Here is a 26,037-nt window from a genome sequence, read left to right as displayed (position 1 = left end):
ACTCACACACACATACTCACACTCACACACTCACATACTCAGACACACACTCACACTCACACACACATACTCAGACACACACACACTCACACACACACTCACATACTCAGACATACACACACACACACACACACACACACACACACACAATCACGTGTAGGCTGGTAGAGTCCAGGGAGCTCACCTGCTAGGCAAGCACTATCACACTGAGTCACATCCACAGTCCTATTAAAAGATGACAGGGACAAGGGATGTCAATCAGTGATTCAAGTGGTTTGATCCCAATGCAGGCACACACACACACACACACACACACACACACACACACACACGCATGCACACTGACAATGTGATTCTCAGCTCACTTTTCTCCCTGGATTTGTTGTTCATGAACAAATCTGTCATCTACATTGTCAGCTACAAAGACAGGGACATTCTGAGCCCCGCTGTACCTAGAAGTATTCTTTGCGTGTTGATGGCGCTGAACAAATAAATCTAGGTTCAGAGGCCTGATTGGAGCTCATAGCCTCTTGGGAAGAGACTATGAACATAAAGAAAAAACATACTCTTTACTGTTTCAGCCCGGCTCCACCAGATTTTATTTTATTTTATTTTATTTTATTTTATTTTATTTTCTCCCATCTATCTGCAGATTTTAGTCTAATTACCACAGCAAACACTAAACCTCCTCCTGGCCACCCCACCCCTTTTTTTACACTCGGTCAGGTTGGGAGTGTCACTGCTCCGTCTGCACCGGGGTGAATTCTTTGAAGCCGTCTGCACAGTAGCAGTAAACGTATTCTAACGCTTGCTTTTTGAATCGTCAGGTCTCTGCCCTCCACAAACGCATAGAGGAAATAGCTGAGGTGGCAGCAATGTGCGGAGTCAACATCATCTGTTTCCAGGAAGCCTGGAGTGAGTCTGTCCTGGTTCTTATTTAAATCCCATGTGTATTCTCTCGCCAGAGCATCTGGGGCCTGAGGTTTTGGGTTTGCTTTAATCGTCTTTCTTCCTTCTATCAACTTTTTTGTTTTTGTTTTTGCTTTTTTTTGTGTAGCCTTGGCTTTCCTAGAACTCCCTCTGTAGACCAGGCTGGCCTCAATTCACAGAGGTCTGCCTGCCTCTGCCCACCCTTAGTACCAACTGCTATATTAATTTTTTTCCACCACTATAATAAGCACCATGACCAAAAGCAACTTAGGGAGGAGAGGATTTATTGCATCTTTTTTAAGTTACAGTCCATCCTGGGGGAAAGTCAGGGCAGGAACCTGGAGACAAGAACAGAAGCAGAGACCATGAGGGAATCCTTACAGGCTTGCTCTCCGTGGCTTGCTCAGCCTTTCTCATACAACTCATAATCACCTGCCCGGGGCTTTTCATACTCTCCTGCGGGCTGGGTCCTCCCCTGTTAATCATTAATCAAGATGGTGCCTCCACAGACTTACCTACACGAAATCTGATGGAGACATCGGCCCAACTGACGCTTCTCTTGCCAGATAACTCTAGCTTGTCCCCATTGACAAAGATCCCACCAAGACAGTAACTGAGCCTGAAGTTCGAGTTTGCTAGATTTTTCTGGCCAATAGGCTTCAGGAATCTGCTCGTCTCCATCCCTACCTCACCAACACACCCAGTTTTTTATGTGGGTCCTGGGAATCCAAACTTAGATTCTCATGCTTGCACGACACGCATGTTACCCATGAGCCACCACATTACCCATGAGCCACCACATTACCCATGAGCCACCGCTTTACCCATGAGCCACCGCTTTACCCACGAGCCACCGCTTTACCCACGAGCCACCGCTTTACCCACGAGCCACCGCTTTACCCACGAGCCACCGCTTTATCCATGAGCGGTCTCCCTAGCCCTCATTCTTTCCTTTCTGTTGTTATTCTGAATTTATGGGAATTCCTTTACTCTGGAAGTCCTTGCTCCATCATACCTTGGTCTTGTCCCGTGTTTGCACTCTCTTCTCTCACCTCCAAGGATGCTAACATTAAGTAACACTTTGTCCCCTTGCATGCTCCTTACTTACTCTAAGCCGCCCCCTCTTTCATACATCAGCCTATGTTTTGAAGATTGAGGATTAAAGAACTTCAAGTGTCTTGGAGAGGCTTATCCTCTGAGTGCTGTTTAGAATACTCTGACATTGGTGATTCCAGTGTTCCTTATTTCCTGATTATTTCCTTTGGACTGGTCAGATTCTCTAGAAAAATGGAGTCTAGACCAGAAAGAGGACAAAGGTCATGGTGACTATTATGGAATTTCTCCTGTTCTTGCCACACTCATGTTTCCCCTCTTCTTTGGCTCTTGTCTGCAGCTTCCATTAGACTAACAGTTCCGTGAGGCCATTGCTCTTTTTTTTTTTTTATTATTTTGCGCGCGCACACACACACACACACACACACACACACACACACAAAACCCTCTTGCCTTAGCTACAATGGCTGCAGTAGTTGAGGTACAGAAAGCACTAAGATGTCTGGTAGATGATCTAAGCAACTCTTTGCTTTGTTTCTAGAACTCCTGCTCAGCCATCAGTGCCTAGCACAGTGCTTTCTCCTTCGTGAGACCCTGGAGACCCCACTCCCACCCAAGAGCACCCTCACCTACTAGGAAGTATGGCCATCTGTGGTGATTTGAAGAAGTGTTCCCCCATAGGCTCAGATATTTGAGTGCTCTGTCCCCAGAGGTTGGCGCTGTTTGGGGAAGCCAGGGACCAACCTTAGAATAGCAATGAGAAAATACAAGCCTTAGTGGAGAAAGTTGGTCACTGAGAAGACAACATTGAACTATCACAGTCCAGCCCCTCTTCCTCTTCTCTTCCTCCTCCTCTTCCTCCTCTGCCTCCTTCTTCTTCCTCTTCCTCTCTCTGTTTGTCTGTGTGCCTGTCTCTCTGTCTCTGTCTCTCTCTCTCTCTCTCTCTCTCTCTCTCTCTCTCTCTCTCTCTCTCTCTGTCTCTCTCTCTGTCTCTCTGCTTTCTATATGTGGTTGAGATCAGAGATGTGATCTCCAAGGTTCCTGCTCTCCCTGCCTGCTGCCATGCCCTGCACCCTGCCCTTATAGACCCTCCCTCTGGAACTGTAATCTGAGATAAACCCCCCTGTATTATGATATTTTCCTCATACCTATTAAGGCAACTAGTCATCCTTAGCTACCTCTTTCCCTTTACTGTTTTGATAGAGTTTCTCTGTGTAACCCAGACTGGCCTCAAACTCAGGATCATCCTGCCTTACCCTCTGAGTCCTGGGATTCCAAGTGTATGATCAACGTGTTTTTTCTCTAATCCAGCAGTTCCTAAGAACAGAGCAATGTCTTCATCACGAGGCTGACTCAATGTTAGGTCTGAGAATGTGGAACCCCTTCCCCTTCTCCTTGAAAAAAAGTTATTGGGATTTTACAGTCCCTGGCTTCCTCTGATCTCCATGCTTTATCTTCTTTTGAGAAATTTATTTGTGTTGGGATATTTATGTACACAGGAAAAGAAGCCTTTCAAAGGGAAACCGAAATTTGGAACCCTTAACAACTTGAAATGAAATCAGCATGAGAAATGTTTTTTTCTCTGGGGACACTTAAGTCACTTCTTAGATTCTGGAAGCTGAGAATTAATGGTCATTAGGGATTATTTTTGTTATTAGTATCTCTTCTTGCAGGATTCCTTAAAATAGTTTTCTTGTCTGGACCAAAAAGACTTTAGGGAGCCTTGAGCCTGGAACCAAGACTTCCTGGACTTAGCTGGCAACATCTTCTGCCTGTTGTGGACAGGATGGATGGCAGTGCCATTGGTATCATGCTACCCCGTAGGACCAGGCTTACTGAGACCAAGACAAATGTAAACTCGTGGCTTCTCTTTCTTCAATGAGCAGGGAGGGGGATCACAAGGTGTGAGAGCCAAGCCACCCATACTCACGTTGGCTGTTGTCATGATTCCTAAATAGACCCCCTAGGTAACCTCAGCCAGGTCACATTGTGAGGTGATGTGTTTCTTGAAAAATAGATCCCTTTGGAACCAGAAAAGCACTAGCGAAAATGTCTGGAAACATCCGTTTGGCGAGTCAACTCAAACCAAAAGGAGATGGGTTCATGTGAGACAGGGAGCTAAAGACTGATGAATGGGTCAGTCGACCTATGTATACCTCAAGAAAAAAGAAACAACAACAACAATGATACACCAGTGAGCTCAGGAGAAAGCAACCAGGGTGAGGCAAGGAGTGTGAGCAGGGTAGAGAGGACGAATCCAGAATTGCCAGGAAATAGGCAGCAGGATACTCAGTAATGAGGAGCATAGTCCTCTCTGCAGTACAAAGACGGAGTCTAGCTAAGCCTTGTGTATGCTAGAGAGGTGCACTACCTGTGAGCTGCTTCTGGGACAAGGAAGACCCGTTTAATCAGGGTGAGGTATCCGTTTGCTTAGCACAGTGGTAGATATAAAGAAAACTGCTTTACTGTAGTGTGTCCCATTTGCCCAGGGTAATATAACAACATTATACATAACTGAGAGCCCCAGGGTCCACTCCTACTGTGATTCCTCTAACCCATTGTCTTAGTTAGGATTCCCATTGCCGTAAAGAGACACCACGACCTCAGCAACTCTTACAAAGGAAAACATTTCATTGGGGCTGGCTTACAGTTCAGAGGTTCAGTCCATTACCATCATGGCAGGAAGCATGGTGGGCACACAGGCAGTCAGGGTGCTGGAGAGGTAGCTGTGATCCGCAGGCTGGAGGAGTGAACTGTGAATCTGGGCTTAAGTCTCGGAGAAGTCATAGCCTGCTCCCACAGTGAGACTTCCTTCAACCAGGCCAGACCTATTCCAGAAAGGCCATACTTCCTATGGGTATTGCTCCCTGCGGGCCAACCATTCAAACACAGTCTAGGAGAGCCATTCCTATCAACTCACCACACCTATGTACAGAGAGGTGCTGATGAGAGCCCCGTATATATGGAGACGACACACATTCTTCACTGGTCCTATATATGTATCCAGTGTTGGGAAGGAAGCAAGTACAAACCAGTGACTTTAGGTTTAGGGACATGACTCAATGGTAGAGCGTGTGTCTAGCATGCATAAGGTTCTGGTTTTAAGCCTTAGCACTGAAATCATAGAACTCTGGTGGTAAGACGGTGCTAGGATGGTTAGTTTGCCCATAGACCAGAGTTTGAATTCAGTACCACATGCATGCACACATAACGGAATAAAACCAACCAAAAAAAAAAAAAAAGGCACAGTTTAATAAAAAAAATTTCTAGGGGTTGGGGATTTAGCTCAGTGGTAGGGCGCTTGCCTAGCAAACGCAAGGCCCTGGGTTTGGTCCCCAGCTCCGAAAAAAAGAAAAGAAAAAAAAATTCTACTGAATTAAGTCCCTGGCAGTGTCTACAGATCCAGTAGCTTCCACAGTTTAATAGGATTAGTGAACAGCTTATTTCTGAAAAAAGAGAGAAAAAAGATCCCAGTGGTAACTTGCTCTGGGCTGAGGATGCCCACTAGGGGTCACGTGATTCATTCCTAACTGTTTTCTCTCTCTCTCTCTCTCTCTCTCTCTCTCTCTCTCTCTCTCTCTCTCTCTCTCTCTCTCTCTCTCGCTCATCTCCCCCCCCCCCTCCAGATATGCCCTTCGCTTTTTGTACACGAGAGAAACTTCCTTGGACAGAATTTGCTGAGTCAGCAGAGGACGGGCTCACCACCAGGTTCTGTCAGAAGGTGACATGAATTGTGCTGGGGGGGGGGGGGTGGCTGGCAAAGCCACGAAGGTCGAGCGGGAGGGGGGAAAATATTTACCAGATGAGATTAGATAGGACTTAAATACTTTCGTTATTGTCGGGTTCACTTCCATTCAAGTTTGTAGGTTCCGAGCTACGAGGGCATCCTTCCCGGCTTCACTGGTGACAGGCTGCAGCCTGGGGAGGGATGGTTCGAAGTGACTTCATGGAAAATCTGGCAAATGTCAGAGCTACCACTCCGGGGTGAGGACTATTTATCTGCCCTAGACCTTTGCCCTTCCCACTTGCCGTAATTCAGGGCAAGTTTCAACACATAGTCTGTCTCATAGCGTACAGATTGGTTTCTTTTTTTTCCAGCTAAAATCTTGTTGTATGTGAGATCTGATCCCAATTATATAAACTGTCCAGAATATTAAAAAAAAAAAAAAAGAAGAAAAGAAAAGTCAGGGGGTTGGGGATTTGGCTCAGTGGTTGCAAGGCCCTGGGTTCGGTCCCCAGCTCAAAAAAAACAAAAACAAAAAAAAAAAAAAAAAAAAAAAACCCAGTCAGGGCAAGGGGGTTAGGAAAGAAGGGGAAAGACTGCTGACGGGTGCAAGGATTCCTTTGTGAGTGGTAAGAATGTATCAAAGTTAGCTCCCTGTAGCTATTACACGACTCTGGGAATAGACTGAACACCTGTGGCATATATGTCACCTTAAAGAAATGATTCTGGGTGGGCAGTGGTGGCGCATGCCTTTTTTAAAAGATTTTTTTTATTTTATGTATATGAGTACATTGTCGCTGTCTTCAGACACACCAGAAGAGGGCATCAGATCCCATTACAGATGATTGTGAGCCACCATATCATCACTGGGAATTGAACTCAGAACCTCTGGAAGAGCAGTCAGTGCTCTTAACCACTGAGCCATCCCTCCAGCCCAAGAATCTTTTTGAGACAGAGTCTTACTCTAGGTTTAGTAGCCTGGAATTCTCTAGATATGTCTCCCAATCTAGTCTCAAACTCATAACTTTCTCACCTCATCCTGCCAAGTCCTAGAATTACAGGTATGAACTACCGTCCCTGACTCGATTTTACTTACTTTTTAAAATATCTTTCATTTATTTTTTGATAATTTAATACATGTGTACAATATGTCTTGATCCTATGCACCCCCAAATTCTCCCATTCCACAGAACACACCCCATCATGGCCGCTCCAACCTTTTTGTCCTCTCCTTGGTTTTGGTAGTTCAAGAGTACAATTCATTTTATTTTAATCCTATGAAGAAACTTGTCATCCACCATGCTTTTGCCTGTACAGTCCATGTGTCCTCACTGCTGTGCCACAGACCGTCAAAATGTTGCATTTGGAAAATCTAAAACACTGTATCCATTAGAGATTCTCCTAGTACCTCTCCCCCTCCCTGAGAAGCAAATTCTACTTTCTATGTGAATTTCCTAGCTCTAGGATTCCTCTGTAGGTGAAAACCATGTATTTCATTTTAGCAAGATGACATCATTAGCAGAGTACCCTCCGGGTCCATCAGTGTTGTGGCATATGATAGGAATTCCTGGCATAGCATGGGTGGATAATGTCTCATTGTCTCCGTACACCACCTTTTGTTCAGTCCTTCATCTGCTGATGGGCAGAAAGGCTGCTTCTACTTCTTGGCTCTTAATGATAACAAATAGTGCATCTCTGACTATGGGTTCATCATACCATAGACCTGTCTCACTGAGAGCCTACATTTTTGGTCTTTGAGGTGTGTATGTACAAGTGGTATTGTGTCATAGTTCTCTGTTTAACATTAAGGAGCACCCACAAAATTTCCTAGAGTGCCTGTATCACTTTATATTCTTATCCCAGCATTGATTTATCTCTCTCCTTCCTCTCCCTCTCATCCCTCTCCCTCTCATCCCTCTCCCTGTCTTCCCTGTCCCTCTCCCTGTCCTCCCTCTCCCTCTCTTCCCTCTCCTTCTCCTTCTCCTTCCCCTTCCCTCCCTGTCCCCTCTCCATGTTCTCACTATGTAGTCCTGGCTGGCCTAGAACTCACTGTGTAGATCAGTGAATGCTGGCCTCGTGAATGCTAGATTTAAAGATGTACACCATCCCATCTGGTTATTGATTATTCTTATGTAAACAGCTGTAGGCATTAAGACAACACTGGCATTTAGTACTTTTAAAAAAAAAAAAGAATTGCTTGGGGCTGGAGAGCTGGCTTAGCAGTTAAGAGCACCGACTGCTCTTCCAGAGGTCCTGAGTTTGATTCCCAGCAACCACATGGTGGCTCACAACCATCTGTAATGGGATCTGATGCCCTCTTCTGGTGTGTCTGAAAAAATATATATATGAATATATTTATATACTCATATAAATAAAATAAATAAACCTTTAAAAGAAGCAGTTGCTTTAAGGAATAGCCGGAAATTAAGTCTACGTATTTAAGAGCATTATTAAGGGGCTGGGGATTTAGCTTAGTGGTAGAGCGCTTACCTAGGAAGCACAAGGCCCTGGGTTCGGTCCCCAGCTCCGAAAAAAAGAACCAAAAAAAAAAAAGAGCATTATTAAATTCTTCTCCAATTTAAATAAGTAAGAGTAACAATTTACCCGAAAGAGGAACTTGATGGTTTTCCATTCCCCTCCCCCAGCTGGCAAAGAAGCACAACATGGTGGTGATATCTCCAATCTTGGAGCGTGACAGAGATCACGGGGGAGTTCTATGGAACACAGCTGTGGTGATCTCCAACTCGGGACTGGTCATGGGAAAGACCAGAAAGAATCACATCCCCAGAGTGGGCGACTTCAATGAGGTAAGTGCTAGTCCGAGCTTGGAGGCTTTCCTCAGAGAGGAGTTCTGTATGAGAGGCTGTGAGGTGCAACACTGCAGGGGAGTGCTGGTGTAGCCTTCAGAGGGTCTGACAGCATTGCCCGGCGTCGCACAGGCAGCTGAGATAGACTGGAGTCACAAGACCTTTTAGCAGCATGGGATTTAGCCATGCCTTGCCTGTGCGAGGTAACTTGGCTTTCTGCAACATCCCCTTGAGATAATTTATAAACTAACATGCAAGTAAACAGGACACAGATGTGAAATTACTCCCGTGAGCCCTTGGGAAGGGGCCCAGGAAGGGACTCTGAGCTCCTAGGCAACTATAATAATCCTAGTTTTAGCAGATGATAGCCTTTGTGACTTACATGGTATCTAAGTCAGTTCATGTTCAGGTGGGTGTCTTTGAACGTGCTGCTTGTGTACAGTGGTGGTAACACAGGACTTCTTAGACTCACCGGAGATAGGAATTCTGGGAAAGGTGCTGCCGTGATGGGTAAATGCCAATCCACAAGTGGCAGGATGCCAACAGAGGGTGTTTGAAAGAGAAAGAATGAACTTTATATAACATCAGGATACTAAATCTGGATTTGAACTCGACTTCTCAAGAGGACCAAGAGTTCAGGATGCACTGTCCCTGGTCCTTAGCTCCCCACACCTCATCCTTGCTTTGGGGGGGATTTAGGCTGCTCTCAGGCTGGTCAACAAGGCGAGATGCCATCTACATGGCTACAGGGAGACAGAAGGGCTCCTGTTTCTAAGTAGCAGCAGCTGGAGGTGAGGTGGGATAGATGTGCTTCTCGCCGCCCGTTTACCCCGGGGTTAATCATTAGCTCCCTGCTGATAGCGCTGGTCTGAGCGCTGCAGGATCTGCTCAGGGTCGACTCCGTGTACACATCCTGGTTGCTGTCTAACTCAGCCGATTTAGAAATTCATGCCGGAAAGCCAAGAGCTCTAGGAGCAGATGTTTGCCACCCACCTAGCCCTCTACCCTCCCCTCGACTGTATGCATCCTCATCAAGCCCCAGAAGTGGTAGCCTCAGGGATCAAAGCAGGGAAGAAGAAATGGGTGAATTAGGGAGGTTCCCACTTGCTTGGCCTGCAAGGGATTCTTAACCGTGAGGCAGGATGCTCAAGCTACTGGGGGGGGGGGGGGGGGGTATGTGTTCTACTCTCAGATTTGGTCTTAGTTGGTCAAGTCCCAGACCAGTTCAAGTGACATTCAGTTTACAAAAGGGAGGAGTTGCTGGCCATGACTCGGGGGTCTTTTTCACCTCTAGCATTCTGCATAACGATGTGTGGTGGGTAAGAACCTCTTCCAAACGACCTAACTGCAGCCTCTCCTCGCGCCTTGATTGAAATCTTACCGTAGGTTAGCCTGGAAGTCACGTGATATATACCACAAAGCAGATTGCGGGCTAAATACTTAGGCCATTGTGCTTTTCACCCTTGGGGTTGCTTTGTTATGTGTGGGTTTCATGTGTGCTCTACCACACCGAAATTCTGGAACTTAAAATAGTCACACCCAAAAGTTAATTTTTGATCGCTGGCGATATCCACTTCTGCCGAACCTAACGAAAGCAGAAGTGTTTCCACGCCGAGGCACCCACACGGAGCTCTTTGTTTGTGATTTTTTTTTTTCAGTCCACTTACTACATGGAGGGAAACCTCGGCCACCCCGTGTTCCAGACCCAGTTTGGCAGGATTGCCGTGAACATCTGCTATGGGCGGCACCACCCCCTCAACTGGCTCATGTACAGCGTCAACGGAGCTGAAATCATCTTCAACCCTTCAGCCACCATTGGAGAACTCAGGTCTCTTGGTGGGAAAGTTCTGGGGGTCTTTCTAGGGCTCATCCACTGCCTTAGGCCTAGGGTCAATCTGTGGGATTCTGGCATGGGTTTGGTAGACCCTAGGAAGCGGGCGCCATCACCAGGATGTTTAGGTCACAGCTCTGTGATTGGATGTTGTTGCACAGTTAACCATTTTTCCCCCAGTAGGTGAGCGCTTGGGTGGGACTTGCAGGGAGCAAGGAGTCAGCTGAGATACCCCACAAGGCTACTCGAATGTGGGGTATCTCTTCTCCTTTGGCTAAGCACCTGGAGGTTTGCAAGTAAGGTTGTCAGTTTTCTCACTGCTGCGAATAAATTGCTAACAAGACTCAAAGAAAGGAGAATTTATTTTGGCGTACTGTTTGAAGGTTTGCGCCATCATGGTGGAGAAGGTAGGAGGCATAGGAGGTGACTGGTTGGTCACATTGCATCTGCAATCAGGAAGCAAAGGGAGATAGGCATTGGTACTCACCTGCTTTTCTCGTTTCCCAGTTTTTATTTCATCCGGGACCCCAGCTCATGGTTTGATGCTGAACTGGCTTGGGGTTTTGAATGGGTCTTTCTTTTCCCTCCCTTAAACATCTACAGGGATGCTCTCATAGACTCGACCAGAGGATGTCTCGGACATAATTCTAAACCATTGTCAAGCTGACAATGAAGATTTACCACCACCATAAGCCCATTCATTATTACTGACACATGAACACGGGGGCTTTTAACGCCTAACACTCGACTGCTGGTCCTCAGGCCTCAAGCCTGTCTCATAACACAGTCTTCCGTTGTCTTAACACTTCTGACGTTGTTCAGAAATCCAGTCTCTTTGAGCAACTCAAGGAAACCTGTGAACCTCTTGGCGTATGGAGGGGGAAGGGGTGGGGTTCAATTCTAACATACAGTGACGTAGAGCAAACATTCTTATTTTAAAAGGAAGTATAACAAAGAAAGAAGGAAAGATCAGGCCAAGTAAGACTGAAATCCAGCAGGAAAAGCACCAAGTGTTGAAACTCCATGTCTAGCATCTAAGGCTCTTGATGGCATCACCTGGGCTCCTACAGTCTTGAGAAGCCCCGACCCCTTTATTTCTACTGCAGGCACACCAGGTCTCCTCCCTCTTGGGCCAGCTCACTTCCTTGCCTGCAGACTACTTCAGTTGATGTCCCACAGTCCCCACGTCTCCACTGCCCCGGAGTCTCCATAGCAACTTAGGCTTCATAACTTCACTCATTGGCCTTAAAAGGCCCCATTGCAAGGAATCCTGCCCTGCTACACACTGCATGGCTTCGGTGGCTTTCTGGAATCTTGATGTAAGGCACTGTGACCCTGTAACTCTTACATTTGCATACCTGAAAAACCAGTGCCATGACCAGATTCTGTTGCTAGCTTGAGATGTAGTCTGCTCCTCTTTCTACTACAGCCGCCATGGCCTCTGTATGCCTGGTGGCTGAATCTGGAGAAACACTCCCTGAGGTAGTAGTTTTCCAGCATAGAACCCAATGGAGTGTGTTCTCAATTCAGCCCCTTTTCTTTCAAATAAGTTCGATTTTTACAAGCTGGATTCTCCCCCTAAGACACCCATTTCCTTTCTTCCATCCCTTTTCTCTTTCACTGTAAATGTTGGTAAAAAAGAGTTGCCAAAGCTGTGCTATCTTGGAATTTCTTTTGTTCAGACAAATCAGTCTTTGCTTTTGAATTCAGCTTCATTCAAGGTTCCAGCTAAAGTATATTTGGCATAAATGTAGCCTCATTCTTTGCCAGGTTCTAAATGAATGGAAGAGTGTTTATTTTCTCCCCACCCACCAAGACACCCTGGAAACTTCGTCAATAGAGTCTTTTTTTTTTTTAAGATTTATTTATTTTATGTATGTGAGTACACCATAGCTGTCTTCAGACACACCAGAAGAGGGCATCGGATCTCATTACAGATGGTTGTGAGCCACCGTGTGGTTGCTGAGAATTGAACTCAGGACCTCTGGAAGAGCAGTCAGTGCTCTTAACCTCTGAGCCATCTCTCCAGCCCCTCGTCAACAGAGTCTTAAAGCACCTAAATTTATATCAGCATCTGGGTCTTTTAATGCTGACCAAAACGGTATTAACTCTCCTTACGGTATTCTTTAGCATCTCTGGTCCACAGCTCCAAACTTCAGTGTTCCCTCCAATTGCCTATGAACCATAAAGCTGGGTTTCTCGAAGCGAAGACCCCCCCTCCTCCCTCCTATATCGATGTCCTGAATAGTTACTATTCTTGTTACTGGGGACCACAAGTCAGGCAAGAAGTAACTCGAAGGAAGCAGGGTTTATTTTGAAGGCACGGGGTTTTGTGGTTCAGCCTATCGTGGGAAGGAAATCATTAACAGAAGAAATGTGACATCTGTGTCTGGAGGAGGAGACAGCGTGAGATTAATGCTATTGCTCAATTAGGTCTCTCCTCCCCCCTCCTTTTAATTCAGTCTAGGACTCAGGGGCACAGTACTGCTCACATGTGGGGATAAGGGTGGGGCACTCCTTAAGTCTCTCTGGGAATATCCTCATATCTATCCTCAGAAGTATGTCTCCTAGGTGATTTCAAATTATTACCGAGTTTCAAAAGCTCTAGGAATTTACATGCCAACATCCCAACCTGGAACTGGCTTCCTCCAAGCCATGAGGAGGGGTAAAGCAGGAAATGTTGTCTTCTATTCTGTGGCTATGATGTCTGAGTTCTGTCCCAATAGGGTTGGGGTCATGGGAAAAGCTCTACGCTCTCAATGGATTTTTTTTTTTTATTCAGTTTCTTGTAAATGTCAGAGGCAACTTTTCATTTACTTTCACTTTGAAGCACGAGGCTCCTTTTTTGAGTAACATCCTTCCCCAGTCAGAATTTTCACAGCAGGCTCCTGAGAGACCTAGAATGAAATTCTCCAGTCGCTTGTTAAGTGCCTATGGAAGAGGAGTGGTGCTTTGAGGTAGAAGGGAAAAGATCAAACTTTGGATTTCCCCTCAGGGTTTCCACTCAGAATATAGGTCTCATGGTGCCTTGAATGCAAGTAACTATCCATTGTCGGTTGAGAGACAAGGTAACCATTAGTCATCCATCCACTGGGTCTTAGTGGGACCTTGGGACTACCTCATGGAGTATCCTTCTTCTACGGCTGTGTATAAGATTTAGAGAGGGAATGGGAAGATGGCTTAGAAGGTAAAGTTGCCTGCGGCCAAGCCTGACAACCTGAGTTCAATCCTCAGGACCCACAGGGTAGAAGGAGAGAGCCAAGTGCCTATAAGTTGTTCTGTCATCTCCAAAGGTATACACAGAGGTAGATAGACAAATAGATAGACAGATAGATGGGTAGATAGATAATAGATATGATAGATAGCTAGATAGAAGATAGATAATAGAAAGATGATAGATGATTGATAGATAGATAGATAGATAGATAGATAGATAGATAGATAGATAGATAGATAGAAGATAGATGATAGGTGAGAGGTAAGAGAGATGATAAGTAGGCGATAGATTGATAGGGGATAAATTAAATAGATGAAATATAATTTAAAAATTTAGAATACATTTAGGGAACTCTATCTAGGCTTCCCTAGAGAAACCTGAAGTTTACCTCTCCAGCATATGGGTGTGAACTGGCCTCTGAGCAAACCTGGAGAGCTACCTCACGTTATGCATACAAAGGATCTAAGCAAACAGAAGCAACCCAATGTAATATGCCCACAACTTCTTACGTCCATGGCAGCTTTACTGAAAATGCTTGTCTTTTCCTTCCTTGGCCAAGAATTGCCCAAGCTTCTAACTTTCAAGGGTGGGGAGGGCAATGACATGCTGTAGCAGTCTCTGGAAGAGCAGTCTGCTTCCTGGGATGAGGCTTCTAGAACGGGAGCCTAAGGAAGTGATGTCACAGAGGGCAAGGTTGCGTGTGAGATGTTTGTGGTGGCGTGACGGTATTCATGATGCAGAAATGTCAGGGTTAAATAAATCTCAACCCATTTCTCCTATGGGTTAGTAACAGTAAAATGAGTCATTAGGAAGGTAATACAGGGTGGTGATAAAGGTCTATGAGCAATGGGAAGATGGGAGATTCGTCCCCACTGTGTGGTCAGAACTCTGTGACTTGGGGGTGGGGTAGGGTCGGTGCTTCGGGCAAGGACAGTCCTAGAGGACGGAAAAATAAAAGCACCTAATTTATTAGACTGGTGGGGGATTCTGGGAAATTTTCTTAAACCAATATATGATTATTTGTATAAGTGATTGACATCTCTTTTTTAAGTGCAGTATTATGCAAAACCCCCGTGTTGTGGCTCCCTCGGGATGATCTCCAAGCCCATCCCCCACAGGTCGTTCACTAGCTCCCTAAACCCCTAGCTCCTCTCTGATACTTACCAGCCTTCAGTCCATGACGGTTATAAAGCTACAACTGTGTAGAACAGCTTCTCCATGAGCATCCAAGGCTGCATCATCTCGTTCGCCTGAGGTTTTGAAGGAGGGAGAGATTTGGGACGGAGGTTGTCAATCTTTTGTTTCCTGTCTTAGCTAGCTCAGGAGGACCTGGTCCTCCTCCCCGTGTAACCTGGGCTGGTTTCTGACTCAGAGACCTCTTGCCTCAGCTTCCTAAGTGCTAGATTGGTACCACACCCAGCCCTGCCTCTTAGAGTTGAGCATCCGCAGAGTGGCTGAGAAGTCTACGGCCTACTTCATTCTTACCCTCTCTCACAGTGAGTCCATGTGGCCGATCGAAGCCAGAAACGCAGCCATCGCTAATCACTGCTTCACCTGTGCCCTCAACCGTGTGGGTCAGGTACGTGTCTGAGGTACTGCTTAAGGAAAGGGGGCCATTGGCTGCTGGCCTCTGAGGGAATGCATCGCCTGTCTTCTTGCTCCTTCTACACACTTGCCACAAACTTTAGGGTCCCAAGAGAGAAAATGGCTTGTTCTGGTAGTCGTCTTCCTCCTCTACCCCCTCCTCTTCTTCTTCTTCCTCCTCCTCTTCCTCCTCCTCCTCTTCCCCCTCCTCCTCTTCTTCCCCCCTCCTCTTCCTCCTCTTCCTCCTCTTCCTCCTCTTCCCCCTCTTCCTCCTCTTCCTCCTCTTCTTCCTCCTCCTCCTCCTCTTCTTCTTCCTCTCTGCCTCTGCCTCTGCTTCTGCTTCTCTACTTGCCTTTTCCCTCTTCTCCTCACCTCTCCTCTTTCCCTTCCTCTCCCCTCCTCCTCTCTTCTCTCATCCTGGCTCTCCCCTCCCCTCCCCTTTATTCTCCTCCCTTCCTCTCCTCTCTGCTCCCTTATTCAAGGTGAGGTATTATTTCCACAGAAAGACTGACCTCACATGCACTGTCCAGCGCTGAGAACTGCGGGTACCTAGTGTCTCCCTGCTCCGGGGGTTTTAAACCCAAATACAAAATCCAGGTCTTGTCTTGCCTGTCACATTCCTCGGTGGCTTTCTAAGTCCCATCGCTGACCTGCTGAACATTGAACAAACCCCTGAGTGCAGACCCCAGCCTCTGTTCAACTGTTTTCTGCTTGGGCCTCCTGCTGCTCTCTGTCTGGCTGAGTGATCGGAAATGACTGTCCTGCTGCTGCCCCCTAGAGGTTCATCTAAGCCTTGCACTTAATTCACAGGAACACTACCCCAATGAGTTTACTTCTGGAGATGGAAAGAAAGGTATGGACTTTCCTGTTGGTGGGCCTCATCGTCCCCCATTCTACCTACTTCCTCTGGGCAGGGTCTCCTCCACAGCCTGGTCCCTCTCCTTGGGCACCAAGGAAGGAGCCCTGACTCTTCCGTTTCTTTGCATGTACTGTGGGAGTCTGTGGCTGGGGTGTGGATCCTTCATGGGGGACCACCTTGTTCCCTAAATGGGCATCAGATGGGAATGGACTGGTCTCTCTGCCTCCTCAGGACTATATGAAACTGGACCATGAAGATGTGGGAACCCCTCTGTGAGCTCTCTGGAAGAGGCAGGGGAACTCACACATCTTATTTCTTCCTTCCCCACCTATCTAGCTGTCCTGATGATGTCCCCAGAGTCAGCACAGATTGTCATAGGTCCTGGGGTCCTCAGGTGGTTGTGATCTGAAGGCAGCAACACACACACACACACACACACACGCACGCACGCACGCACACACACACACACACACACACACACACACACACCTCTGCTAGAAGTCCTCCACTCCGAGGTCCCACCTCTCTAGCCAAGAACGTGAGAGGAAAGAGCTTCTTCGCTCACAAGGCTGTCCCTGGCTGGGTGAGTCCCCCTCAGGAAGATCTAGGAGGATGAACAGATCCCACTCTCTGAAGTCCCAGATGGCACCTCACACTTGCAGAGCTTCCAGTCCCACAGGCCTTCTGATGACAGACGGACAGGCGTGGGAAAGGCGGTGGTGAGCCCATCTTAGAGGGGCCACCTCACTCCGCTGTGGTAGCTGGTCAAGGGCTCAGGCACGCAGAAGAGCGTTAAGTCTATCAGCTCCAGGAAAAGAAGGACGGACCGTACGGTTCACGGGCAGACCTACCACAGGAAGTGGGACACATGGACCATCCCCAGAGGCAGACTCTCCTTGGGTTTGGGCAGCTTCTGTTGAAGATGAAAGGCTAGCCCACCTAAAGCGTGCCATCTAGACACGTTCTCAGGGGCAGCGGGGAGTGACTGACGTGAAAGCGAAGTTCTGCCTCCCTGCCTAGGACCTTCAGGCCTGAGGGAGGCAGACTGGAAGTTGGCAGACATGGGGTTGGTAACGAATGCTTTCTCCCACGTGTCCTGCCCCGTGCCTGTCCGCCTTTCTTCGGAGCCCACCCTGTGTACAACCTCACAGCTACTTCCCTTCGCTCCTTAAAGCTCACCATGACCTCGGCTACTTCTACGGTTCGAGCTACGTGGCAGCTCCTGACGGTAGCCGGACCCCCGGCCTCTCACGCAATCAGGACGGGCTGCTGGTCACTGAGCTCAACCTCAACCTATGCCAGCAGATTAATGATTTCTGGACTTTCAAGGTGGGTACCCATGCCCCCTTCCTTCCGTTGCCCCGATACCCTGCTTCGATCTCCATCCAGTCTGCAGGTACCAGAACTTCAGTGGCCAGGTTTGTTCCAAAGGGTAGTTGGGAAAGGACCTCGGCTCCCCGACTCTGCAGCTCTTTCCTGAGCAGAGGGCTAAGACTCTTCTGGCTGCCGGGTGGAAGCACTGGGTGGCACGGTGCGCATGCGTAAGGTCTCAATAAATTCTCCGGCCATCTGATTTAGATTCTAGGCGTCTTTGCCCAGATTAATCTCAATTTCATTTGTCTAGAGAGCGCAACGGGTTGGCTTCTGTGATCTGTTTTTCCTTCCCAGGCATTTGCACTCGACACAAGATAAATGTGGGTGTCTGGTTCAACCCTTGACCAGGCTCCACAGTCTAGGCATTGAGACAATAGTGGGAACCGGGTCACGTGGGAAAACTGGGGCTTTGCCTGCCTCTGACTCCACCTTACTCCGTTCCTTCGGTGCAAGCATCTCCCATCCCTAGGACTTAGGAATAGTCCCAAAAGCTGCCTGTGGGGCCAGCAGTCTAGGAGTTGCAGGTGAGATGAGACCGTAGTAGCCAAGGCTGGACCCCTGGAAGCGCTCCTGACTGTAAGCTCTGTCACACTCACTTCCAGTCGTTCACAAACAGAAAATATATGTCCCACTCTGTGCTACTCAACGGCTTTGCTATAAGTCATCTCACCGGAGGAGCCCTGGTGTGGACTCTAAATTCTCTAGTCCCTGACTTTATCTGAGCATCTGAGCATGAGTTCTTGATCGCATTCCAGAGGCCCAGATTCTTATTGGATAAACAAGATTCTGCCCGTGAGAAGGTCTTTCTGTCGTCTTCTTGGGCCACTGGAGTTAAAGAAGGATCCCCTCTCAGTTAGAAGTTAGAGCCAAGGGGTTGGGGATTTAGCTCAGTGGTAGAGCGCTTGCCTAGCAACCGCAAGGCCCTGGGTTCGGTCCCCAGCTCCGAAAAAAAAGAAAAAAGAAAAAAAAAGTTAGAGCCAAGAACGCGGCCAGCTCTTTCACCATCCATCTCCAGAAACAAGCAGAGAGGTTTCTCTTTAGACCCTTTCTTGGACCAAAAGCCTTCCCAGTGGTGAGGAGTATGAGCTCATTTCTAGGCTGATGGGAGGGGCTGGCACAGGGGAGGGTGTGAGGGAGAGCATACCTGGGAGTGGGTAGCTTTGATAGAGCTCCTAGCTTTCCACCCCGGATCTCCATCTGCGTCAATAACAAGATGAGCAGGCAGAGTTCTAGTTCTAAGCCTCGGTTCCTGGCTGGTGTACGCCCCAAGCCTGACCACATCTGGGCTGAGAAGTGAAGGTCAACTGGGATGGACTGTTGGAACCATCATGCACTCTTGAACTTCACTGGAATCCGCCTTGGGGTCACAACGCGGCCATTCTTGTCTTTATTGACTGTGTCAAATAGCCCTGTCAGTTAGCATGGTGGATGCATTTCTGTCCTGTGGCTGCCCCCTAGTGGCCAGACAGAGGTGGTGGCGAGTAAGGAATCGATTTTTTTTTTTCTTCCTTTTTCTTTTTAAATCTTCCCAAGTCTTTATGTTTCCTTTTCAGATGACGGGCCGACTTGAGATGTATGCCCGGGAGCTTGCCGAAGCTGTCAAACCCAACTACAGTCCCAACATTGTGAAGGAAGACCTGGTTCTAGCCCCTAGCTCGGGTTAGGTTCGGGGGCAGTGGTTAAGTTCTAAACATGTGTGCGAGAGAGTTTTCAATACCCAGGCAGGAGGAGGGTAGACTGGGCAAGCGTGTGTGTGATAACTGTTGATAAGGGATATGAGATTTTTCTTCTGGGGATTTGGAAATGTTTTGGGGTTCAAAAGGTGATCCGACAGCATTGAAACTTCAATAAACATAACTGGATCGTATACTTTAAGAATGTTGTTTTTCATAGTGCAGATTCTACCCCAGTCTAAGATGCTGTAGGGTCATATTAAGGCCACTGAAAGGAGCTGGCCCAGAGGAGGATGGGAGGCGGTAATACCTGGGAGTGGGCAGCTTTGATAGACTTCCCCGTTTCCCACCCCGGTCTCCATCTACATCTATGATGAAATACCACGTGGACTAGGCAGACCTTAAGCTGAGCTCCAGTTCTGAGCTTTTCTCTGCTTCTCCCTGGTGTCTTGTTCCTCAACTGATCCCGTCTCCAGGTTCCATCACGTCCTTGAGGGTCAATTTGGCAAAGTGTGTACCAGTAGGAAGACAGTAAGAGCCGATGAGAGTCCCAGAGACCGTAGCATGTCTGTGACCAGGTGGACTGTTCTTAGGATGAGCTGAGTCAACTTAGAGATGCCAGTCATTCAGGCGGGCACCAACCTAGGTGTCTCAGTTAGCATTTTACCACTGTGAACAGACACCAGGACCAGGGCAAAATTATAAGAACAACACCTAACTGGGGCTGGCTTATAGGTTCAGAGGTTCAGTCCATTGTCATCAAGGTGGGAACATGGTGGCATCCAGGCAGGTATGGTGCAGGAGGAACTGAGAGTTCTACATCTTCATCTGAAGGCCACCAAGAGAAGACTGGCTTCCAGGCAGCTAAGAGGAGGGTCTTAAAGCCCCATGCCCATAGTGACACACCTACTCCAACAAGGCCACGCCCAGTCCAACAAGGCTACACCTCCAAATAGTGCCACTCCCTGGGCCAAGAATATAGAAACCATCACACTAGGTGATACGAAGAATTTGAGGTGGGAGGCATGATCCCATTGTATTTCCCAAGCTGGCCTTGAACTCAGGACCAAAACATCATTCTGTCATAGCCTTCTAAGGAGCTAGGACTACAGCTATGTGCCACCATGCCCGACACTGTGCAAAGGTGTCTTACAGATGTGATTTAAAGTTTACAGCCTGTTGATTGATCATGCCATAAAACTAGGGTGGGCCCCACTCTGTCTGTTTACAGTGCTAAAGAGCTCCCTCGAGCCTGAGCCTTCCTTCCATGGGAGGAAGAAATTCTCTGTAGACAGCAGTTCCAGCCCTGCCTCTTTGACATTTCTCCCTGGAGCTATTAGACTGACCTAGCCAGCACCCCCATCCACACACACACACACACACACACACACCCACACACACACACACACACACCCCTTCTACATCCTCATAACAACTCCTAGCATGTTGCCTGTGAGTCCTGCCTCTGGTTGGGTCTAACTGATACAGGCTTTGTTTGCCAAAAGCAACCCCAAAGGAACAGAAGCTTAAGGACGAGTTGTCTTTTCCCCTTTGGATCCGGGTTTCTGGAATTCTTTCCATTTGATTTGGTAAAGACATCAGTGACTCTGTTTCCCATGACAAACACAGAAGGGGTTGCCTGTAGCACGGTGGGTGCCACCATTAACATCTATGTGTGGGGCCGATCACACCCAGTGCCCAAGCACACCAGCCTGTCCTTCCTGATGGCCTTCCCTGTGGGTCTCAGGCTTGTGTAACCGGGCTTCCCATCATCCCATCAGGAAGTTCTTCGCACTAAACTTCATGGTGTCGTCTACCTCTGTCCATTTTCTCGTGGTTCCCACTTCGGTGGTGGATCCCTGACTAAAACATCAAGACACTCAGTTCTCTGCCTACATTTGTATAATGGAGCCACCTGACCATCCTGATTTAGGTTTCAGGATGGTGGCGAGAGAAACTACATGTCCCATAAAGCCCCCTGGCAGTGGGCAGTGCAGTACCAGAACAGGCTGTGTCCCTCGTACCAACCACATAGACAGTAGTTATGTGTAGATTTCTGAGCTTCAAACTGTAGTTGAAGAGAGTGTCAGGGATGGGAGGTGGTACTTCATAGTCCCACCCTTCCTGTTCCCATCAGAGAAGGCAGCCTTGTTGCCCAGCAACTAAACTACATAAACAACCCATGTCAGCGATAGGTGTCCCCGAATAGCACCTTGGATGACAAAGTCCAGTGGAATTGCCAGACCACGTTTACACTGCCGTCCTTAATCCTCTGTGCTGTAGAAACGGTGGCCCTCAGATCCCAGTATGTGTTAGATCCACCACTGTAGATGTGGTGAACGTTCTGGTAAGGCCTTTCAGCGTCTTAATATACTAGCGTGCCTAACACAGAAGTACTGAGATGAGACACCACGCATTATTGGATTATCCACTCCTGTCGTTGTCCAGAAAAGAATGGTCATACCAGGGAAGCAGATCCTACAGAGGGGTGGGTAGGGGCTGGTTTTCTGCCTGAAACATGTAGATATTCAGTAAACATTTGTGGGATGAGCCTAGGGAAGGAGATTTTACATGGCCGTTGATGACGTCACAGGGGAGATGCTCGGGGAAGAACGGCATTGGTCCGGGTTCCATCAGCTGTAGTGTGCAGGTGCGGGCGCCATCTTGGATGAAGGCTTCTGACTTCTCCATATTCCCACCTTGCTCTCATAGGTAGCTGAGGCTTCGATGTGGGGGCCATCTGGCAGCCACCTCTGTCACCTCATCGACCACCAGGGTTGATTCCGTTGATACGGCTGGCTAGGAATCATCCTAGGTCCCCATCCTCCCTCCCCCGCCCGCTCCATGCATACCCCTCGCAAAGCGCATGCTCAGTCAAAGAGGGCGACCTTCCCTTAATGGAGGAGAAGCTGTCTTCGGCCAAGGGTGTAGGAGTAGCTGAGCTCTCCTGCTAGAACCTCCAAACAAGCTCTCGAGACAGATGAGGCTTTAGCAAGCAGCTTTCAAAGTCCTTTATTTCGATGCTGGAGGATCAGACCAGTGACGGTCCTGTTTGTATTAACCACATGCCCGTGCTACTGAGGTAAAGCTCTTGTCTGACAACCTAATTGTTGGCATCTGCAGTAAAGTTAGGTTGGCCAAATTATACTGAACAAACAACACAGCATCCCCCAAAGGAGACTGAACCAGGGACTTCCTGTATCCCAGCTAACTGGAATTACAGCCCCCAAAATGAGTCTTTTATTTTTATATCTATGAGTATCCTGTCTGCATGTCCATTTGCATGCCAGAAGAGGGCATGAGATCACATTATAGTTAAGAGGTGCCATGTGGGGTTGGGGATTTAGCTCAGTGGTAGAGCGCTTGCCTAGCAAACGCAAGGCCCTGGGTTCGGTCCCCAGCTCCGGGAAAAAAAAAAAAAAAAAAAAAAAGGTGCCATGTGGTTGTTGGGATTTGAACTCAGGACCTCCGGAAAAGGAGCCAGTGCCCTTAACCACTGAGCCATCATCTCTCTCGCCAGCCCCCAAGACAAATCTTTATAAACCAAAAAAAAAAAAAAAAGAAAAAGAAAAAGAAAAAGAAACAAATGGCAAAGGTAAAGGCAGCCTCGTAGAGGAGAGACAAGCCCATTGCCACGGAGATATACCTCAGCCCAGCCAACTCACTCTCCAGAAACCCACAGATGAGAAAGGACGCTAGTCCTGTTTTTACGAAGCACTGTTCCTCACTGTTAAAAATCTCTTAGGGAGAATTCCGTCAAGCATTCCCTCCTGAAGTGTATTTGTCCTGTAGATAAGCAAAGATGTTGAAGGCCGGGACAGTTTGACTCCTCATCTAACAGCTGCCCTTCCCTGGTATCCTAACGGCCTTGTACGAGGTATGGGTCAATCAGCAGCCAATCAGATTCCCCATAGGCTCGCACAGAAGGCTTGAGGAAACTGTCAGGTGCTGACAGCTGCTGACTGCTGAAGCCTAACTCAGCCCTTGGAAGGTAGAGCCCCAGTCTCGTCCGTCCGTACCTTTTGCCATCTTAAGACTCACTGAACTCTAGATGTCCTTGAAAGCCTGACCGGAAGTAGCTCATTTCCCCCTAGTGACCTAGCAGGACCAAGATCGATATAAACACAGCCCGCACTCTGCGTGCAAATCTACTGCATTTGGTGGGGACACCCCTTTCCTGCACAGGAGTAGCTCACATCCTTTGCCTCCTCCCCACTTCTTGACTTTAGCTTGTTTTTGCACGGCCCTATTTTGAGTGCTGATATTGAAGCTGCCACTCGCTCCACTGCTAGGTCCTCCAGCCACGTTTTTTTTTCCGTGGCTTCACCTCTGCCACTGACACAACTGCCTGCAGCTCCCACGATTCTGCACCTCCTTGGTTCTACCTCTTCTGTGGCTCTGCGCTACTTTATTCATAGAAGTATCTCATTCATGGGAGAGGCAACCCCAATGGGCGCTTGATGGGACACTTCACGCATGCGCTGGACGGGACATGTCGCGCATGCGCTTGGTGAGACAGGTCACGCACGTGGTGAAGAAAGCCGAAAGCATAGCTATGATGGCCAGAGCTCTAGGTGTTAGTTCTCTGCTGCCATTAACTGGTCATGTGACTCTGGCTTTGAGAGTAATATTCCTTCCTTACACAATGAAGCAGACTGATGGGTGGACATGTGCGTCCCTTATAGCTGGGGAGGTTGACTCGGCTTTAGGACTGGCTAAGGAAATAGTAAGGAGGCTGCGAGGAGCCCCGGGAAAGGGAGAGGGAGGAGGGGGAGCTAAAAGCTCAGAGGAAGGAAGGACATGCTGGGCTAATGGGATAATTGGATAATCTTCAGAGCTAGGGGCTGCCAGGCTGGGGCCAGCTGTTAGAAGCAGACACAGATATCACTAACAAAACAGGGTGCTGGTGCAGGAAGCCGCTTGCTGAGCGGTGGGGGAGGGGGACACAGCAAGAGTCAGAGGAGAGGGTTGGTGGAGGAAGATGGAGGGAAACTGAAGTCCTGAGAGGACATTGAAGACAGGCCCTTAGGGAGTTTGTATTCTGAGCCTATTAAGTAAGGTGACAGTTGGGGACTCTGAATCCCTTTCTGTACCAGAGCTTATGGATTTATCCTGGCCTCAAGGGTGTCCTGGCCACCAAAGACTTGTAGACACCATGCACCTGCCCAATGGGATCACTACAAATGGAGCTTCTGTTTGACAATATTGCTGGACTTTTGTAAATAATAATTTTGGATGCATGGCTCAGGGAATCTATTTCAGGTGCATACTGGGTCTGTGCTGGGCATAGAACAAAACATGTTCCAGAGAGAGTCCCAGGGTACAAGAAGGGACAGCTAAGGGTAGTGAAACCATTACATCGTTCAGGACAGACTTTCCTGGACGTTATTGTTTATTACAAGTGTTTTAAAAAATGTCTGCAGTGGGAACCGGAAAGCAGAAACATCCCGGGAGAAAGGTCTCAGCCGAGAACCGCCCACCTCCCCTGATTGGTTCTTTGAGGCTGTCCTTGCGAGTCTCTAGTCTCTGCTGGATACCGTGGGCCTGGAGGTTTGATGTTGTCCTCGTTTGCTCTTTAAATCAGGCTGCCCCAGTCACACCAATTGAACGTTAGACGTGAATACAAAATGAAGACATGACTGTCCCTAGGTGTGGTCTAGATGGTTTTTAGTCTAGCAATGAGGGAGAGCGCAGCCAGAAGCATCTGGCAGATTCCAGATTGAACCGAGCTGTAAGAGCAAAGAGAAGTGGGGAGGGCAAGAGAGGAGGAAGCCAAGGGAGGAATCGGGAGCCAAGAGAAGGGCCAAGAACAAAAAAGACATGTAGCCAAGATGGCTGGCTTATATAGGAACTAGAGAAGCTGGGTGAGGGATGCTCAGGGGTTAGAGAGGTTTAGGGTAGGTGGGCATGTCGACCAGGATGACCCTTTAACAGGTCCTCGTGATGCTTAGAGCCTGGTAGCCAGTGTCTGCCGTGATGCTTTAGCAGGCACTTCCGGTTAGCCATTTGTCGCGGGGTTTCAACGAGATCTAAGGATAAGCACCTGATCTGATGCTGCTATGCTAACTACTACTTCTGTCGGGGTGCTAAGTTATTTCACTTCTGTTTTCTGTATGCTTCATAGACTCACACGTTTGAAACTAAAAGTACAACCGTTACTAGATGGTTATCTAGACCATACAGAGATTTCCGAGAAAGGGCAGGGACAGAACTAGGAATAAACAGATGCGAAATTCATCGAAATATCAGAACAACAGGAATTTCAGAAGCTCAACAAAGAAATTGAGGAAAACGTCCCAGAGCCAAAAAGTTATGAGTTTTCAGTATGAAAGGGACACCGAGGGAGACCAAGATGATGGGCATCTCACAGTGACATTTCCTAATGCTGAGAGAAAGAAATCCTGCAGGGTTCTGCACAGAGTCAGGGCTCAGAATGGCTCAGGTCTCAACAGCAGTTCTGGAGGCTCCCAGACCATGGGCCGTTCTGGAAGATAACGGCCACCCTTTTCTGAGGCAGGATGTCTTCTCACCTGTAACCGAGCATTAGCTACCCTCAGACGGGCAAGACTTTGCATATCCGGATTCTCAGGAAGCTCCCGCAGCACGTATGCCCTGAAGGAGAAGGAAGGGGGGAGAGCACACGGTGAGAAAACATGGAATCCAGGAAGCAGACAAACATCACAGGAAGAAGGCAAGGGAATTCCCCTGGTGATGGTGATTGTTGTTTTTGTGAAGCATGGTATGATGGGAGTGAGTACCTCAGCGGGCCGTGCCGATGCCTCTCCACGAGTAATCACCATCATGTGACAGGCCTAGTACAAAAGGAAGTTTATGGGGGGAAGGGAGCCAGGGAGAGGGGCGGGAACCTAGAAAGAGGTAGGGGCGGAGAAAGGGACAGAAAAGGACAGAGAGAGGAGAGGGAAAAGGCAGCCCAGGGACACGTAGGATGGGGGCGGGAGGTGGGATGGAGAGTAGATGGAGAGGG

The 26,037-nt window shown here is 48.1% G+C and overlaps 1 protein-coding gene and 3 long non-coding RNA genes across 15 annotated transcripts in view; 2 read left to right on the top strand and 2 right to left on the bottom strand.

Annotated features, from left to right (window-relative positions):
- Upb1 (beta-ureidopropionase 1) overlaps positions 1 to 19,246 on the top strand; it is a 26,324-nt gene extending 7,078 nt beyond the window's left edge. The window contains exons 3-10 of one of the 2 annotated variants that reach the window (NM_053845.2): positions 828 to 915; positions 5,610 to 5,704; positions 8,353 to 8,514; positions 10,173 to 10,342; positions 15,060 to 15,141; positions 15,957 to 15,999; positions 17,180 to 17,334; positions 18,933 to 19,246. In NM_053845.2, the coding sequence (NP_446297.1) occupies positions 828 to 915; positions 5,610 to 5,704; positions 8,353 to 8,514; positions 10,173 to 10,342; positions 15,060 to 15,141; positions 15,957 to 15,999; positions 17,180 to 17,334; positions 18,933 to 19,043 (906 nt within the window). In that variant the 3' untranslated portion in view covers positions 19,044 to 19,246. Of the gene's footprint in view, positions 1 to 827; positions 916 to 5,609; positions 5,705 to 5,800; positions 5,968 to 8,352; positions 8,515 to 10,172; positions 10,343 to 15,059; positions 15,142 to 15,956; positions 16,000 to 17,179; positions 17,335 to 18,932 lie in introns of those variants that run through there. The other variant, XM_039098386.2, reaches the window with a different exon arrangement.
- LOC134483891 (uncharacterized) lies at positions 1,198 to 1,794 on the bottom strand. Its single transcript, XR_010061059.1, has 2 exons — positions 1,446 to 1,794; positions 1,198 to 1,268 (listed from the first exon to the last, which is right to left on the bottom strand). It is a non-coding gene; the product is annotated as an uncharacterized LOC134483891 (long non-coding RNA).
- On the bottom strand, positions 13,103 to 26,037 carry LOC102556333 (uncharacterized). 10 transcript variants are annotated; one of them, XR_010061056.1, is made up of 7 exons: positions 25,811 to 26,037; positions 25,583 to 25,664; positions 21,265 to 24,781; positions 15,659 to 15,799; positions 14,727 to 14,812; positions 14,072 to 14,227; positions 13,103 to 13,242 (listed from the first exon to the last, which is right to left on the bottom strand). It is a non-coding gene; the product is annotated as an uncharacterized LOC102556333 (long non-coding RNA). The 10 variants fall into 10 exon arrangements; XR_005497375.2 differs by lacking the exon at positions 13,103 to 13,242 and having other exon boundaries at positions 14,068 to 14,227; positions 21,077 to 24,781; XR_010061055.1 differs by lacking the exon at positions 13,103 to 13,242 and having other exon boundaries at positions 14,068 to 14,227.
- Positions 21,998 to 26,037, top strand: part of LOC102556392 (uncharacterized) — a 51,770-nt gene continuing 47,730 nt past the window's right edge. The window contains exon 1 of one of the 2 annotated variants that reach the window (XR_005497389.2): positions 21,998 to 22,134. This is a non-coding gene — a long non-coding RNA (uncharacterized LOC102556392). Of the gene's footprint in view, positions 22,135 to 24,774; positions 25,696 to 26,037 lie in introns of those variants that run through there. The other variant, XR_005497388.2, reaches the window with a different exon arrangement.

The sequence above is a fragment of the Rattus norvegicus genome, chromosome 20 (assembly GCF_036323735.1).
Source record: "Rattus norvegicus strain BN/NHsdMcwi chromosome 20, GRCr8, whole genome shotgun sequence".
In the NCBI taxonomy this organism is placed as follows: Eukaryota; Metazoa; Chordata; class Mammalia; order Rodentia; family Muridae; genus Rattus; species Rattus norvegicus.
The sequence above is the reverse complement of the archived record's forward strand: the minus strand, read 5'-3'. Positions and strand labels throughout refer to the sequence as shown.